A 13,503-nucleotide genomic window follows, 5' to 3' on the forward strand; every position below is an offset into this window, starting at 1 on the left:
TAGTTGTTTTTATCCGTATCCATTAAAGGTTTAAAGGCCGCTCATGAATATCAGAGGCAAGGGACAGTGACAATGCCCTACAAGCAGGACAATGCCCTAGAGACTGACTCAAGCCCCCTCTCCATCCAAGCTAGGACCAAAGAGAGCCAGGCAATGACTGCTGATGACTCAGCAGAGAGACCTATAAACTCCCCCAAACCCCCCTACCTTACCTAACAAGGATGGTAAGGTTGCTGACATTAAAGGCACTAACGAGTCTGAGCCGGACTCGAACCCCCGTCTGGCAAATACCAGACAGAGTCGTTACCAATCAGGCCACAACAACGTATTTCTTTTCGCTAATAAAACCTGTACCAAGTAAAAGTCCAGCAATTTGTGAGAGCTAATATCGAGTCAATATCGAGCGGAAAGTAGCGAGACCTTCATTGTGCCGCCAAAAAACTATTAATGAAAACGGAAATCTTTATGAGTCTCCCCTGACAACTTTCGCCCGAGTTGCATCCGGATGCTTCAATTTTTTTTTCTTTTTTTTTTTTACCTTTTTTAGATGAGGTACGGTCAATTTCTTATCTAGTTAATTTTCTTATTAAGTTATTTTCTTACTTTTTTAACGAGGTAGAGATATATTTTGTCAAGATGTCATGGGTGTTTTTTTTTTATGATATAGAAGGATTTTTTGTCAACTTATTTTTCAGATGAGGAAGGGTTCCAATGTGAAGGTCTTTTTCCCTTTCGTATTTATGAGGTTGGAGTAATTTTTGTCAAGTTGTTTTGTCTTTCTTTCTTTTGGGAATTTTGGGGATTACCGATTGGAAAATTTTCTTTTAATGTCATTTAATTTGAGGCCAAATCTATTTTTTTTTTTCAAATTAAAAGGAAATTTCCGACAATTTATTCTTTCTCGTAATTTTTGGTGTTTTGTCTTTCACTGTAGAGATTATTTTCTCTTTATATTATTCTCTTTTTATATGTAAAATTATTTGTTATTGTTTTTGGTACTTTATTTTATTTGGTGGTAATGTTTTTTTTTATTAATTAGAATAACATTTATTCGGTTTCTCATTAGTAAGGCAAATGTAATACTTTTTCATATCTTTATCTTTTCACGGTTTGGTGACCTTAATATCACTCCATTACGTCAACATATCCGTTTTTAAAACGGTAAATGCCTGGCAACATTTATCCCAGGATTTTTACCGTTTTATACGGCAAATTTTTAATAGTGAAGTTAATCATTATCACAGGTCAACTTGATAATTCCAAGACGAAACGTTATAATCTTAAACGTTTTTACTCGTGGTTAGTTGCATTACGCTATTGCACTTTTCTCGAAAAAAAAAAAAACTATTTTATCATGTATAAATAGTTTTGTACATATAAGGGATTTGAATTGGTTAGTGTTTAAAGTTAATGAATAATTTGCATTGATAACTGCGTAGCTGTAATCCAAATAGAATGCATGTAAATTTTGTTTACATGCGTATTTAAAGCTGTCAAGATTTTTTTTTTTTTTTTTTTTTTTTTTTTTTTTTTTTTTTTTTTTTAATATAACTTAATTATATTTTGAGTGCGCAGTAAAATCATGCAAAGCTTCACAGACTCTTTTCGAAAATAACGATAGTGATAATGACATTAATAGTGATAATGATATTGATAGTGATAATGATATTGATAGTGATAATGATATTAATCGTGATAATGATATTAATATTGATAATGATATTGATAGTGATTATGATATTTATAGTGATAATGATATTAAGTGATAATAATGTTGACAGTGATAATAATATTAATAGTGATAATGATATTGATAGTGGTAATGATATTGATAGTGATAATGATATTAATAGTGATATTGATATTGATAGTGATAATGATATTAATAGTCATAATGATATTAATATTCATAATGATATTAATATTGATAATGATATTGATAGTGATTATGATATTTATAGTGATAATGATATTAAGTGATAATGATGTTGACAGTGATAATAATATTAATAGTGATAATGATATTGATAGTGGTAATGATATTGATAGTGGTAATGATATTAATAGTGATAATGATATTAATCGTGATAATGATATTAATATTGATAATGATATTAATATTGATAATGATATTAATAGTGATTATGATATTTATAGTGATAATGATATTAATAGTGATAATAATATTGATAGTGATAATGATATTGATAGTGGTAATGATATTGATAGTGATAATGATATTAATAGTTATGATAATATTGATAGTGATAATGATATTAATAGTGATAATCATATCAATAGTGATAATGATATTGATAGTCATAATGATATTGATAGTGATAATGATATTATTAGTGATAATGATAATAGTGATAATAATATTAATAGTGATAATTATCTTAATACTGATAATTTCATCATTGCATACAATAGAAAGCGCCCGATATTCACCAACTGAAGATATTGATCTAAGAACTTCAGATTTATGAAGGACTCTTGATTCACAGGTTCGTCGTTATTCCGCTCTAGGCCGATGATGATTCTGCATCTTTTCGTCTCTTTAGTTTCTTTGATTTTCATCTCGTCTATCTAGTTTCTCCGGTTTTCAACTTCTCGTCTCTAATTTCTCCGGTTTTCATCATCTCGTGTTGTTAGTTTGTCCGGTTTTCATCTTCTCGTTTATCTAGTTTCGTCGGTTTTCATCTTCTCATCTCTAGTTTCTCCGGTTTTCATCTTCTCGTCTTGCTAGTTTCTCCGGTTTTCATCTTCTCGTCTTACCAGTTTGTCCGGTTTTCATCTTCTCGTCTATCTAGTTTCACCGGTTTTCATCTTCTCGTCTCGCTAGTTTCTCCGGTTTTCATCTCGTCTTGTTAGTTTCTCTGCTGTTTATCTTCTCGTCTTTTTTGTTTCTACTCTGTTCATCTTCTCATCTCTTTAGTTTCTCCAGTTTTCATCTTCTTGTCTCTCTAGTTTCTCCTGTATTTTTTCCCTCTGATATTTTTCCTCCCGACGAAAGTTTTGAATTTACCCGTTAAGGCCTTTCATCGAGATATCTTTAAAAAGCGGTAGCTAGATCTTCCTGAAATAATTTTAATTTCTGGGGTGATGTACCAAAGAAAGAGTTGAATGGTATAGTTTTTTATATAAGGTTTTGATTTTTTTTTCTGAAATTAATGTTTTTCTAGAGTAAAACTGTTTCGTATTCGTATATGGCATTTGAAGATTTTCATTTTTATTTCTATATTTTTTTCTTGTGTGGAATTTATTCCTGTTTTACCATTTTTGAGTAAATACTTTTTTTGTATATCTGTTCTGTTTCTTGGATCTTCATGTCCCATTTTCGCTTGTTCCAGACAGTTAATTTCGTTTCATATCTAAGAATATTTGTCCTATTAATTGATGTCCAGTTAATTTGGCTTTTAATTCAGGAATGTAAGCGCTCCTATTTAATCAGTTAATTTGGCTTTCAGTACAGCAATGGTAATGCCCATTTTACCCCTTAAATTAGGCATTTAATCCAGGAAAGGCAATGCTACGTTTTTACCCAATTAATTTGGATTTTAATCCAGGAATGTTAACGCCCCTTTTTACCCAGTTAATCTGGTTTTTAATCCAGGTATTAGGAATGTTGACGCCCCTTTTTACCCAATTAATTTGGGTTATAATCCAGGAATGTCAACGCCCCATTTTACCCAGTTAATTTGGTTTTTAATCCAGGAATGTTAACGCCCCTTTTTACCCAATTAATTTGGGTTATAATGCAGGAATGTTAACGCCCCATTTTACCCAACTAATTTGGATTTTAATCCAGGAATGTTAACGCCCCTTTTTACCTAGTTAATTTGGTTTTTAATCCAGGTATTAGGAATGTTGACGCCCCTTTTTACTCAATTAATTTGGCTTATAATCCAGGAATGTTAACGCCCCATTTTACCCAGTTAATTTGGTTTTTAATCCAGGTATTAGGAATGTTGACGCCCCTTTTTACTCAATTAATTTGGCTTATAATCCAGGAATGTTAACGCCCCATTTTACCCAGTTAATTTGGTTTTTAAACCAGATATGTTAACGCCACATTTTACCAAGTTAATTTTGCTTTTAACCTAGGAATGTAAACGCCCCTTTTAACCCAGTTGATTTGGTTTTTAAACCAATAATGTTAACGCCCTTTTCACCTGCTTAATTTTGCTTTTAACTCAGGAATGTAAAAGCCCATTTTTACCCAATTAATTCGGTTTTTAATCCAGGTATTAGGAATGTTGATTCCCCTTTTACCCAATTAATTTGGGTTATAATCCAGGAATGTTAATGCCCCTTTTTACCTAGTTGAATTGGTTTTAATCCATGTATTAGGAATGTTAGCGCCCCTTTTTGTCCAATTAATTTGGATTTTAATCCAGGTATTAGGATAGTAAACGCTCCTTTTTTCCAGTTAATTTGGTTTTTAATCCAGGTTTTAGGAATGGTAACGCCCCTTTTTACCCAATTAATTTTGATTTTAATCCAGGTATTATTAATGTTAACGCCCCTTTTTACCCAGTTATTTTTTTTTTTTTCTAATTCAGGTATCAGGAATGTAAACGTTCCTTTTTATCCAGTTAATTTGGGTTTAAATCCAAGAATGTTAATGCCCCTTTTTACCCAGTTAATTTGGTTTTTAAACCAATAATGTTAACGCCCCTTTTATAAAGTTAATTTGCTTTTAATCCAAGAATGTAAACGCCCTTTTTTACCCAGTTAATTTTGTTTTTAAACCAGGTGTGTTAACGCCACATTTTACCCAGTTAATTTTGCTATTAACCTAGGAATGTAAACGCCACATTTTACCCAGTTAATTTGGTTTTTAAACCAATAATGTTAACGCCCCTTTTATGAAGTTAATTTTGCTTTTAATCCAAGAATGTAAACGCCCCTTTTTACCCAGTTAATTTTGTTTTTAAACCAGGTATGTTAACGCCACATTTTACCTAGTTAAGTTTGCTTTTAACCTAGGAATGTAAACGCCCCCTTTTACCCAGTTAATTTGGTTTTTAAACCAATAATGTTAACGCCCTTTTCACCCAGTTAATTTTGCTTTTAACCCAGGAATGTAAACGCCACTTTTTACTCAGTTAATTTGGTTTTTAATTCAGGTATCAGGAATGCAAACGTTCCTTTTCATCCAGTTAATTTGGGTTTAAATCCAAGAATGTTAATGCCCTTTTTTACCCAGTTAATTTGGTTTTTAAACCAATAATGTTAACGCCCCTTTTATAAAGTTAATTTGCTTTTAATCCAAGAATGTAAACGCCCCTTTTTACCCAGTTAATTTTGTTTTTAAACCAGGTGTGTTAACGCCACATTTTACCCAGTTAATTTTGCTATTAACCTAGGAATGTAAACGCCACTTTTTACCCAGTTAATTTGGTTTTTAAACCAATAATGTTAACGCCCTTTTCACCCAGTTAATTTTGCTTTTAACCCAGGAATGTAAACGCCACTTTTTACTCAGTTAATTTGGTTTTTAATTCAGGTATCAGGAATGCAAACGTTCCTTTTCATCCAGTTAATTTGGGTTTAAATCCAAGAATGTTAATGCCCTTTTTTACCCAGTTAATTTGGTTTTTAAACCAATAATGTTAACGCCCCTTTTATAAAGTTAATTTGCTTTTAATCCAAGAATGTAAACGCCCCTTTTTACCCAGTTAATTTTGTTTTTAAACCAGGTGTGTTAACGCCACATTTTACCCAGTTAATTTTGCTATTAACCTAGGAATGTAAACGCCACTTTTTACCCAGTTAATTTGGTTTTTAAACCAATAATGTTAACGCCCCTTTTATGAAGTTAATTTTACTTTTAATCCAAGAATGTAAACGCCCCTTTTTACCCAGTTAATTTTGTTTTTAAACCAGGTATGTTAACGCCACATTTTACCTAGTTAAGTTTGCTTTTAACCTAGGAATGTAAACGCCCCCTTTTACCCAGTTAATTTGGTTTTTAAACCAACAATGTTAACGCCCTTTTCACCCAGTTAATTTTGCTTTTAACCCAGGAATGTAAACGCCACTTTTTACTCAGTTAATTTGGTTTTTAATTCAGGTATCAGGAATGCAAACGTTCCTTTTCATCCAGTTAATTTGGGTTTAAATCCAAGAATGTTAATGCCCTTTTTTACCCAGTTAATTTTGTTTTTAATCCAGTTATTAGGATTATTAACACCCCATTTTACCCCTTTAAATTGGTTTTTAACTCAGTTATTAGGATTATCAACGCCCCATTTTACCCCTTTAATTTGGTTTTTAAACCAAGTATGTTAACGCCCCTTTTTGCCAGTTAATTTTGCTCTTAACCCAGGAATGTAAACGCCCCCTTTTACCCAGTTAATTTGGTTTTTAAACCAGGTAGGTTAACGCCCCTTTTTACCAGTTAATTTTGCTTTTAACCCAGGAATGTAAACGCCCTGTTTTACCCCTTTAATTTGGTTTTTAAACCAGGAATGTTAACGCCCCATTTTACCCAGTTAATTTGGTTTTTAATCCGAGAATGTGAACGCCCCTTTTCACCTTTGGGTAAACTACGACATGAAATATCATCCTAGCCAATTCATTTGTGTCTTCTGTCAAATATTTTCGCACTCTATGGTTCCTTTACCCCTTTAATTTGGTTTCTAAACCAGGTATGTGAACGCCCCTTTTTACCAGTTAATTTTGTTTTTAACCTAGGAATGTAAACGCCCCTTTTAACCCAGTTAATTTGGTTTTTAAACCAATAATGTTAACGCCCCTTTAAACCATTTTATTCCGTTTTTAATCCAAGAATGTTAACGCCCCTTTTCACCTTTGGGTAAACTACGACATGAAATATCATCCTAGCCAATTCATTTGTGTCTTCTGTCAAATATTTTCGCACTCTCCGGTTCCTCTCTTTCATATTTTCCTTCAAATTTTTGTATCTCAAACATTTCCCTTGGCGCCTTGCCAGGTCACGTCCAGCTTTCTCTTCTTCGGTTTTCGGTTTTTCGTTTCCTGAAACTTAACTCGTAATCCCTCCTTTGGTTTCCCAAGCGAGGTCGTCTTATAACTCAGATTATTTTGAGATCCCTTATTTTTAGTTATTATTTTACAGTTCCATTTTTTTTTTTTTATTCCCACTTCTTTGGTTGAAAGTTGACGTAACGGGGTATCATTCATAATGTTAATGCTATAATGATGAATATTAATATTGACAATAATCGTAATAACGATAATACGGCTTTGCTTTATTATAATGATTATTTTTTATCATCATTATTAACAAAAACAGGTCTTGTTTACAGTTCCATTTTTGTTTATTCCCACTTCTTTGGTTGAAAGTTGACGAAACGGGGTATCATTCATTATGTTAATGCTATAATAATGAATATTGATAATGATAATAATCGTAATAACGAAAATAAGGCTTTGAATTATTATAATAATTATTATGAATATTTTTCATTATCATTATTGATAAAACAGCTCTTGTCTAAAGAATTTTTTTTTTTGTCTTTGTCAAGAACGTTAACTGTAAAAAAGTAAACATATTTCTAATTGTTAGAAAATGCAACGCTTTAAATTTCAGCCAAATGACTATGGAAACAGAAGATAGCAGAAACCTTAATACTGAAAGTGAATGATATGTATAACTAGTCGCTACATATCCTGTAATTTTGTAAAGAAATAGATGTTTACAATTTTAGTTCCTCAAAGACCCTTTTTAAGAATAAGAAGCATTTCTACCATGAATAACCATTCGAATGATTACCTCCCTCAACGAAGTTGGAAGGAAGTTATGTTTTCGCCGCTGTTTGTGTTTCTTTGTTAACAGCTTCCTGGCAACAATTTTAATCGTAAAGTAATGCAACTTGCAGGGATTTACTGTTACGTAAAACTCTGGAAATGATAAAATCTTTGAAGATCAGGGTCATAGGTCAAGGTCATGGTCAAGCAAAATGTCCAATTAACGTAATTAGCCATAAGTTTGGATATCTTTGTCACAGAGACTTCAAACTAGATTCATATTTGAGTGTATGAAAATCCATGCCAATTAGTATATATTAAGGTCAAAGATCAAGGTCAAGATCGAGCAAAAGGTCGAGAAATAAGCTTCTGTGGCGGAGATCTGCTCTCTACTGAGTGTCCCTCTAGTTTAGATTTATGTTTAAAGCCAGTCTAGACATTGTATTCGGGCTTTTTCTCTGCATTGCACCGGGCGAAAAGTGATGATTGATGCTGAAAGGAGTCATCCCGACACTGACATTTCCGCGGTCGGAATTCTCGGGCAAAAATAATCGATGTTCCTCCTTTCCATGGTCGAGTGTCTTTGTCTCTTTCGTAAAGCTTTATGTGAGCTACTCGACAAGAAGAGACAATGACGTATTCTGAAACATTCTGAAGGACAATGATGTATTCTGAAACATTCTGAAGGACAATGATGTATTCTGAAACATTCTGAAAGACAATGATGTATTCTGAAACATTCTGAAGGACAATGATGTATTCTGAAACATTCTGAAGGACAATGATGTATTCTGAAACATTCTGATGGACAATGGAGTATTCTGAAACATTCTGAAGGACAATGATGTATTCTGAAACATTCTGAAGGACAATGGAGTATTCTGAAACATTCTGAAGGACAATGACGTATTCTGAAACATTCTGAAGGACAATGATGTATTCTAAAAGATTCTGAAAGACAATGATGTATTCTAAAAGATTCTGAAAGACAATGGAGTATTCTGAAACATTCTGAAGGACAATGATGTATTCTGAAACATTCTGAAGGACAATGACGTATTCTAAAACATTCTGAAGGACAATGATGTATTCTGAAACATTCTGAAAGACAATGACGTATTCTGAAATATTCTGAAGGACAATGATGTATTCTGAAACATTCTGAAGGACAATGATGTATTCTGAAACATTCTGATGGACAATGGAGTATTCTGAAACATTCTGAAGGACAATGATGTATTCTGAAACATTCTGAAGGACAATGATGTATTCTGAAACATTCTGAAAGACAATGACGTATTCTAAAACATTCTGAAGGACAATGACGTATTCTGAAACATTCTGAAAGACAATGGAGTATTCTGAAACATACTGAAGGACAATGAAGTATTCTGAAACATTCTGAAGGACAATGGAGTATTCTGAAACATTCTGAAGGACAATGATGTATTCTGAAACATTCTGAAGGACAATGACGTATTCTGAAACATTCTGAAGGACAATGATGTATTCTGAAACATTCTGAAGGACAATGATGTATTCTAAAACATTCTGAAAGACAATGGAGTATTCTGAAACATTCTGCAAGACAATGATGTATTCTGAAACATTCTGAAAGACCGATGTCTTTCCTGTTAGCAATTTGGGTCCTTGGCCTCATTGTGCCCCATTGCTTTTTACAGCAGGCCCCTCTACTTCACCAGTATTATTTAATTTGCTTCTTTGCTTCACCCTGGGCTCCGAGCCTCTGAATCATTGCTTCTTACACCAGACCTCTCTTCTACTTCTCCATTATTATATAATTTACCTCATACTTTCATCTGGCCTCTGGGATTTCATTTAGACTCATTGCTGCTCAATATCAGTCATGTTCAATTCATCCTTACTCATTTCCAGTTATATAGGTCTCGTAAGGTATTGCTACTCTAGTTTGTTGTTGAGAATTATTATAGAATTAGATTGAAATTAATTTAATTTGTAAAAAAAAGTGTAAGAGTGGAACTGAAGTCACTTTATGAAACCAAGTGTCAATCGAAAACACTGAATCTCTGGGTTTTTGAGAACCCCCTTTACAGAATGCTTGTGAGAAAGAAAGGTTTAACATAATGTTTTTATGCGTATAACCCACTTCCTTATAACTTCTCCATCTTAGGTTTCCCCACAACTGAAATACTGTTCTCATATTCATGATATTTCCTGTACAGTGTTCTTCCTGTAACAGATGATGAGGGACTTCATTGAGAAATTTCTCAATTGCGGGTTGCTACTTAGTTCATAGTAATGAGTACTAGTGTACCCATTAGTTTACAGTATTATGAGTACTATAGTTAACTTTTTTTAGTGAGGCAGATTTACACCGACTCGCAGGGGTGCCTTTTAGCTCGGAAAGTTTCCTAATAGCTGATTGGTCAGAAGTATTTTTGTCCGAATACTTCCAGCCAATCAGCTATCAGAAAACTTTCCGAGCTAAAAGGACACCCCTGCGAGTCGGTGCAAATCTCCCTCAGTAAAAAAATTGACTATAGTGTATTCATGCCGTTGAATATTACAGCAATGGCAGGACTATGATGGCCTAATAGTAACGTACATGCCTGGTGGTCGCCAGACTGGAGTTCGAGTCCCGCTCAAACTCGTTGGTTCCTTTATTGGCTGCAATCTCACCATCCTTTTGAGCTAATAATGTGGGGTTTGGGAGAGCCTATAGGTGTACCTGTTGTGTCATCAGCTGCCATAGCCTGTCCCTCCATGGTCCTATCTTGAGTGGAGAGGGGGCATGGGCGTTGATCATATGTATATATGGTCAGTTTCTAGGGCATTGTACTGTTTGATAGGACAATGTAACTGTCCCTTGCTTTTGACATTCTTGAGCGGCCTTTAAACCTTTAAAAGACAGTAAACCTTTAAAAGACAGAAGGCCCTGTCTTTATGGACGATACGTACCTCCTAAAGCATGGACTTAGGTACCTTCATTTTGCATGATTATGTAGTGGATTGTTATATTGTAAGTCTTACGTTATTTTGCAGATATTATTTTCAATATATATTGGAGAGTTAAGTATTTCCCAGGCAAGATGTCCGTAATCCTCTTGGTGTAAGTCATGGCTCCCTAACTTTTTTGAGAAGTTCATTATAATAATGGCATTCAGAATACTAAATTCTCTGACTTCGTCTTTGTTCCCTTATTAATTTGGGTTGTAGATTTGCCAGTCAGTATTTAAAGACTGTTTCGACTCCTGACCACCTTTAATTACAGATCTTCCTACACTGTATCATCCTTACGTAGTTCTAAAGTACACAGTTAATTCTAACAATACTTCAATGTATTCAAGAAGTGTTATTCCAATTGTGACCAGATTATGGAATGATCCTCCTAACCAGGGTGTTGAATCAGTAGAATATTAGAAGTTCAAACTTGTATTGAATGTTACTATGTTGAACAGGCTGGCATAAGTCTTTCATTCATATTTTATACAAAACAGACCTATTTTCATGTTGTTATTGATCTTAAGATATTTTATATTCATTATTCATTAATTCTCATGTAATTTATTTTTTTTTCTTTTATATCCTTTTCTCTCTGGGTTATTTTTATCCGTTGCATTCTGACATCTAAGGTCATTGACGCCGTTTTTTTCGGTTGAAGTTCTTGACCATTTCCAACTACAGCTGTAACTTATTTAGTAACAACAACAACAATAATAATAATTTGAAAGAACTCGATATATTGATGTGTAACGGGCCAAGAGTAGGTTGTGACTCAAAAGCGAGATGAAAGCAACTGAGTAACTTTATTAAAGACACATCGAGTATATATACACACTAGGTCCCGGCAAGGTCACAAAATACAACATGCTATTTCTTGTCCAACCGGCAACCGGTTCTGTTAACAGTTAACAATGAGAAGTTGGCAGACAGGTTGTGACACACGGGTGGTACAGATCCATTCGTTCATTACTGAAGAAGACAAATATTCAGTGATGCTTTCCCATCGTTTTACAAACCCAGCATTGCTTTGTATTGTCCCCATGCTCTTTGCATAAATGAATTGATTATGAACTGTCTTTTGTAGTCTGTTGATCAACTATTACTATGCTAATTGATGCTCTAGTAATAGCTTTTTTCTTTTATTTGCACTTGAGACCGCTATGAATGTACTAAGTCATAACGTCGATATATAATTTATATATATATATATATATATATACAAATATGTATATATGTATATGTATGTATATACATATACATATGTATATATACACACAGACACACACACACACACACACACATATATATATATATATATATATATATATATATATATATAGTCATGGAATGGGAGATTATAATGTTTGGCTTGTGTATATAATAATCTCAGCGTGAATAAATACAATTCCTGTCATTAATATATAAAAATCATGGCATTAGCGTTCAAAACTCATTTCACGAGTGTACAAAACTCGTGGCACAGTTTTGGTACAAACTCATCTCATGAGTGTAAAAATCTCATGGCACAATTTTGGTACAAAACTCATGAGTGTACAAACCTCCTGGCACAATTTTGGTACAAACTCATCTTATGAGTGTACAAAACTCAGGGCAAAATTCTGGTACAAAATTCATGAGTGTACAAAACTTATGGCACAATTTTGGTACAAACTCATCTCATGAGTGTACAAAACTCAGGGCAAAATTCTGGTACAAAATTCATGAGTGTACAAAACTTATGGCACAATTTTGGTACAAAAGTCACGAGTGTATAAAACGTATGGCAAAATTCTGGTACAAAACTCATGGCTACGTTTTGATACAAAATTCATCCCATGAATGTACAAAACCCATGGCACAATTTTGATACAAAAGTCATCTCATGAGTGTACAAAACTCCTGGCTCAATTTTGATACAAAACTCGTCATGAATGTACAAAACTCATGGCAAAATGTATGCGTCTTTTATAGCGTGATATTGGTTTGTTATGTAAATATCTTCCACTCGGCTGAGCCAATTCTCAGGACGAATTGAAAAAAAAATATATATAATAAAAATATTTCCAGTGAATCCTTACATGCTGAAAACAAAATATATCCTACGTATTCTCTCTCTCATGATGATTTCCTCTGCTTGTTTTGATTAATCGGAGAATTGTGTTTTATGGCCAATGCCAAAGATGTTGAGTTTTTAGGTTGATTCATTGGTTCTGTTATTACGGGACTGCGCAAATAGTATAGATTATTTACAATAATTTTATCAAAGACGCGTACAGTTACTGGTGATAAGTGATTGATTTTTTGATAAATAGTTTTTGATAAATGGGAATATATTTTTTTTTTTTTAAGGGAGATTGCTTTACTTTGGCGGAGATTTATGGTCCTTAATATTTTAATGTGAGTTTTGTTTTTCTGTCCTTTTTTTATGATTTTTTTTTTGTCCCTTATTTTTGTGTGTGCCTAATATCCTTATTTTACATATCTCTTTACATCTCATGCTACATCGGTCTTACAATGCATACAACTGTCTTCATAATGTATTCATATCGAGCTCAGATATCTCCCCATATGTGTCATATATTACACCTTTTCTCTTGCTTTTACTCTCAGAGAAGCTTTCCAGTATGTTACTAGTCTTAAGGTAGTTTAGAGGGTTTTAAAAGTCTCTCAATGGCTGGGGCAAGGATCAAGACAATGGCCTGGAGACTGACCATATATATATAAGATTAGCGGCCAAAACCCCTCTCCAATCAATCTATGACCAGGAATGGCCAGGCAATG

At 33.5% G+C, this 13,503-nt stretch overlaps 1 protein-coding gene across 1 annotated transcript; it reads left to right on the forward strand.

Annotated features, from left to right (window-relative positions):
• The first annotated feature begins 1,966 nt into the window (after positions 1 to 1,966).
• LOC137652930 (clumping factor A-like) lies at positions 1,967 to 2,489 on the forward strand. The gene is made up of 2 exons (XM_068386324.1): positions 1,967 to 2,213; positions 2,434 to 2,489. Exons 1-2 carry the CDS (start codon positions 1,967 to 1,969, stop codon positions 2,487 to 2,489), a joined length of 303 nt encoding a protein of 100 aa, XP_068242425.1.
• Positions 2,490 to 13,503: the final 11,014 nt, after the last annotated feature.

Source organism: Palaemon carinicauda, chromosome 14, assembly GCF_036898095.1.
Source record: "Palaemon carinicauda isolate YSFRI2023 chromosome 14, ASM3689809v2, whole genome shotgun sequence".
Classification (NCBI taxonomy): Eukaryota; Metazoa; Arthropoda; class Malacostraca; order Decapoda; family Palaemonidae; genus Palaemon; species Palaemon carinicauda.

Bases quoted from the DNA above. Each gene is read 5' to 3' on its own strand.
- LOC137652930 (XM_068386324.1), top strand. From the start codon at position 1,967: ATGATATTAAGTGATAATGATGTTGACAGTGATAATAATATTAATAGT. The intron at 2,214-2,433 runs GTAATGATATTG...TGCATACAATAG, and splicing joins TGATAATGATATTGATAGTG to AAAGCGCCCGATATTCACCA.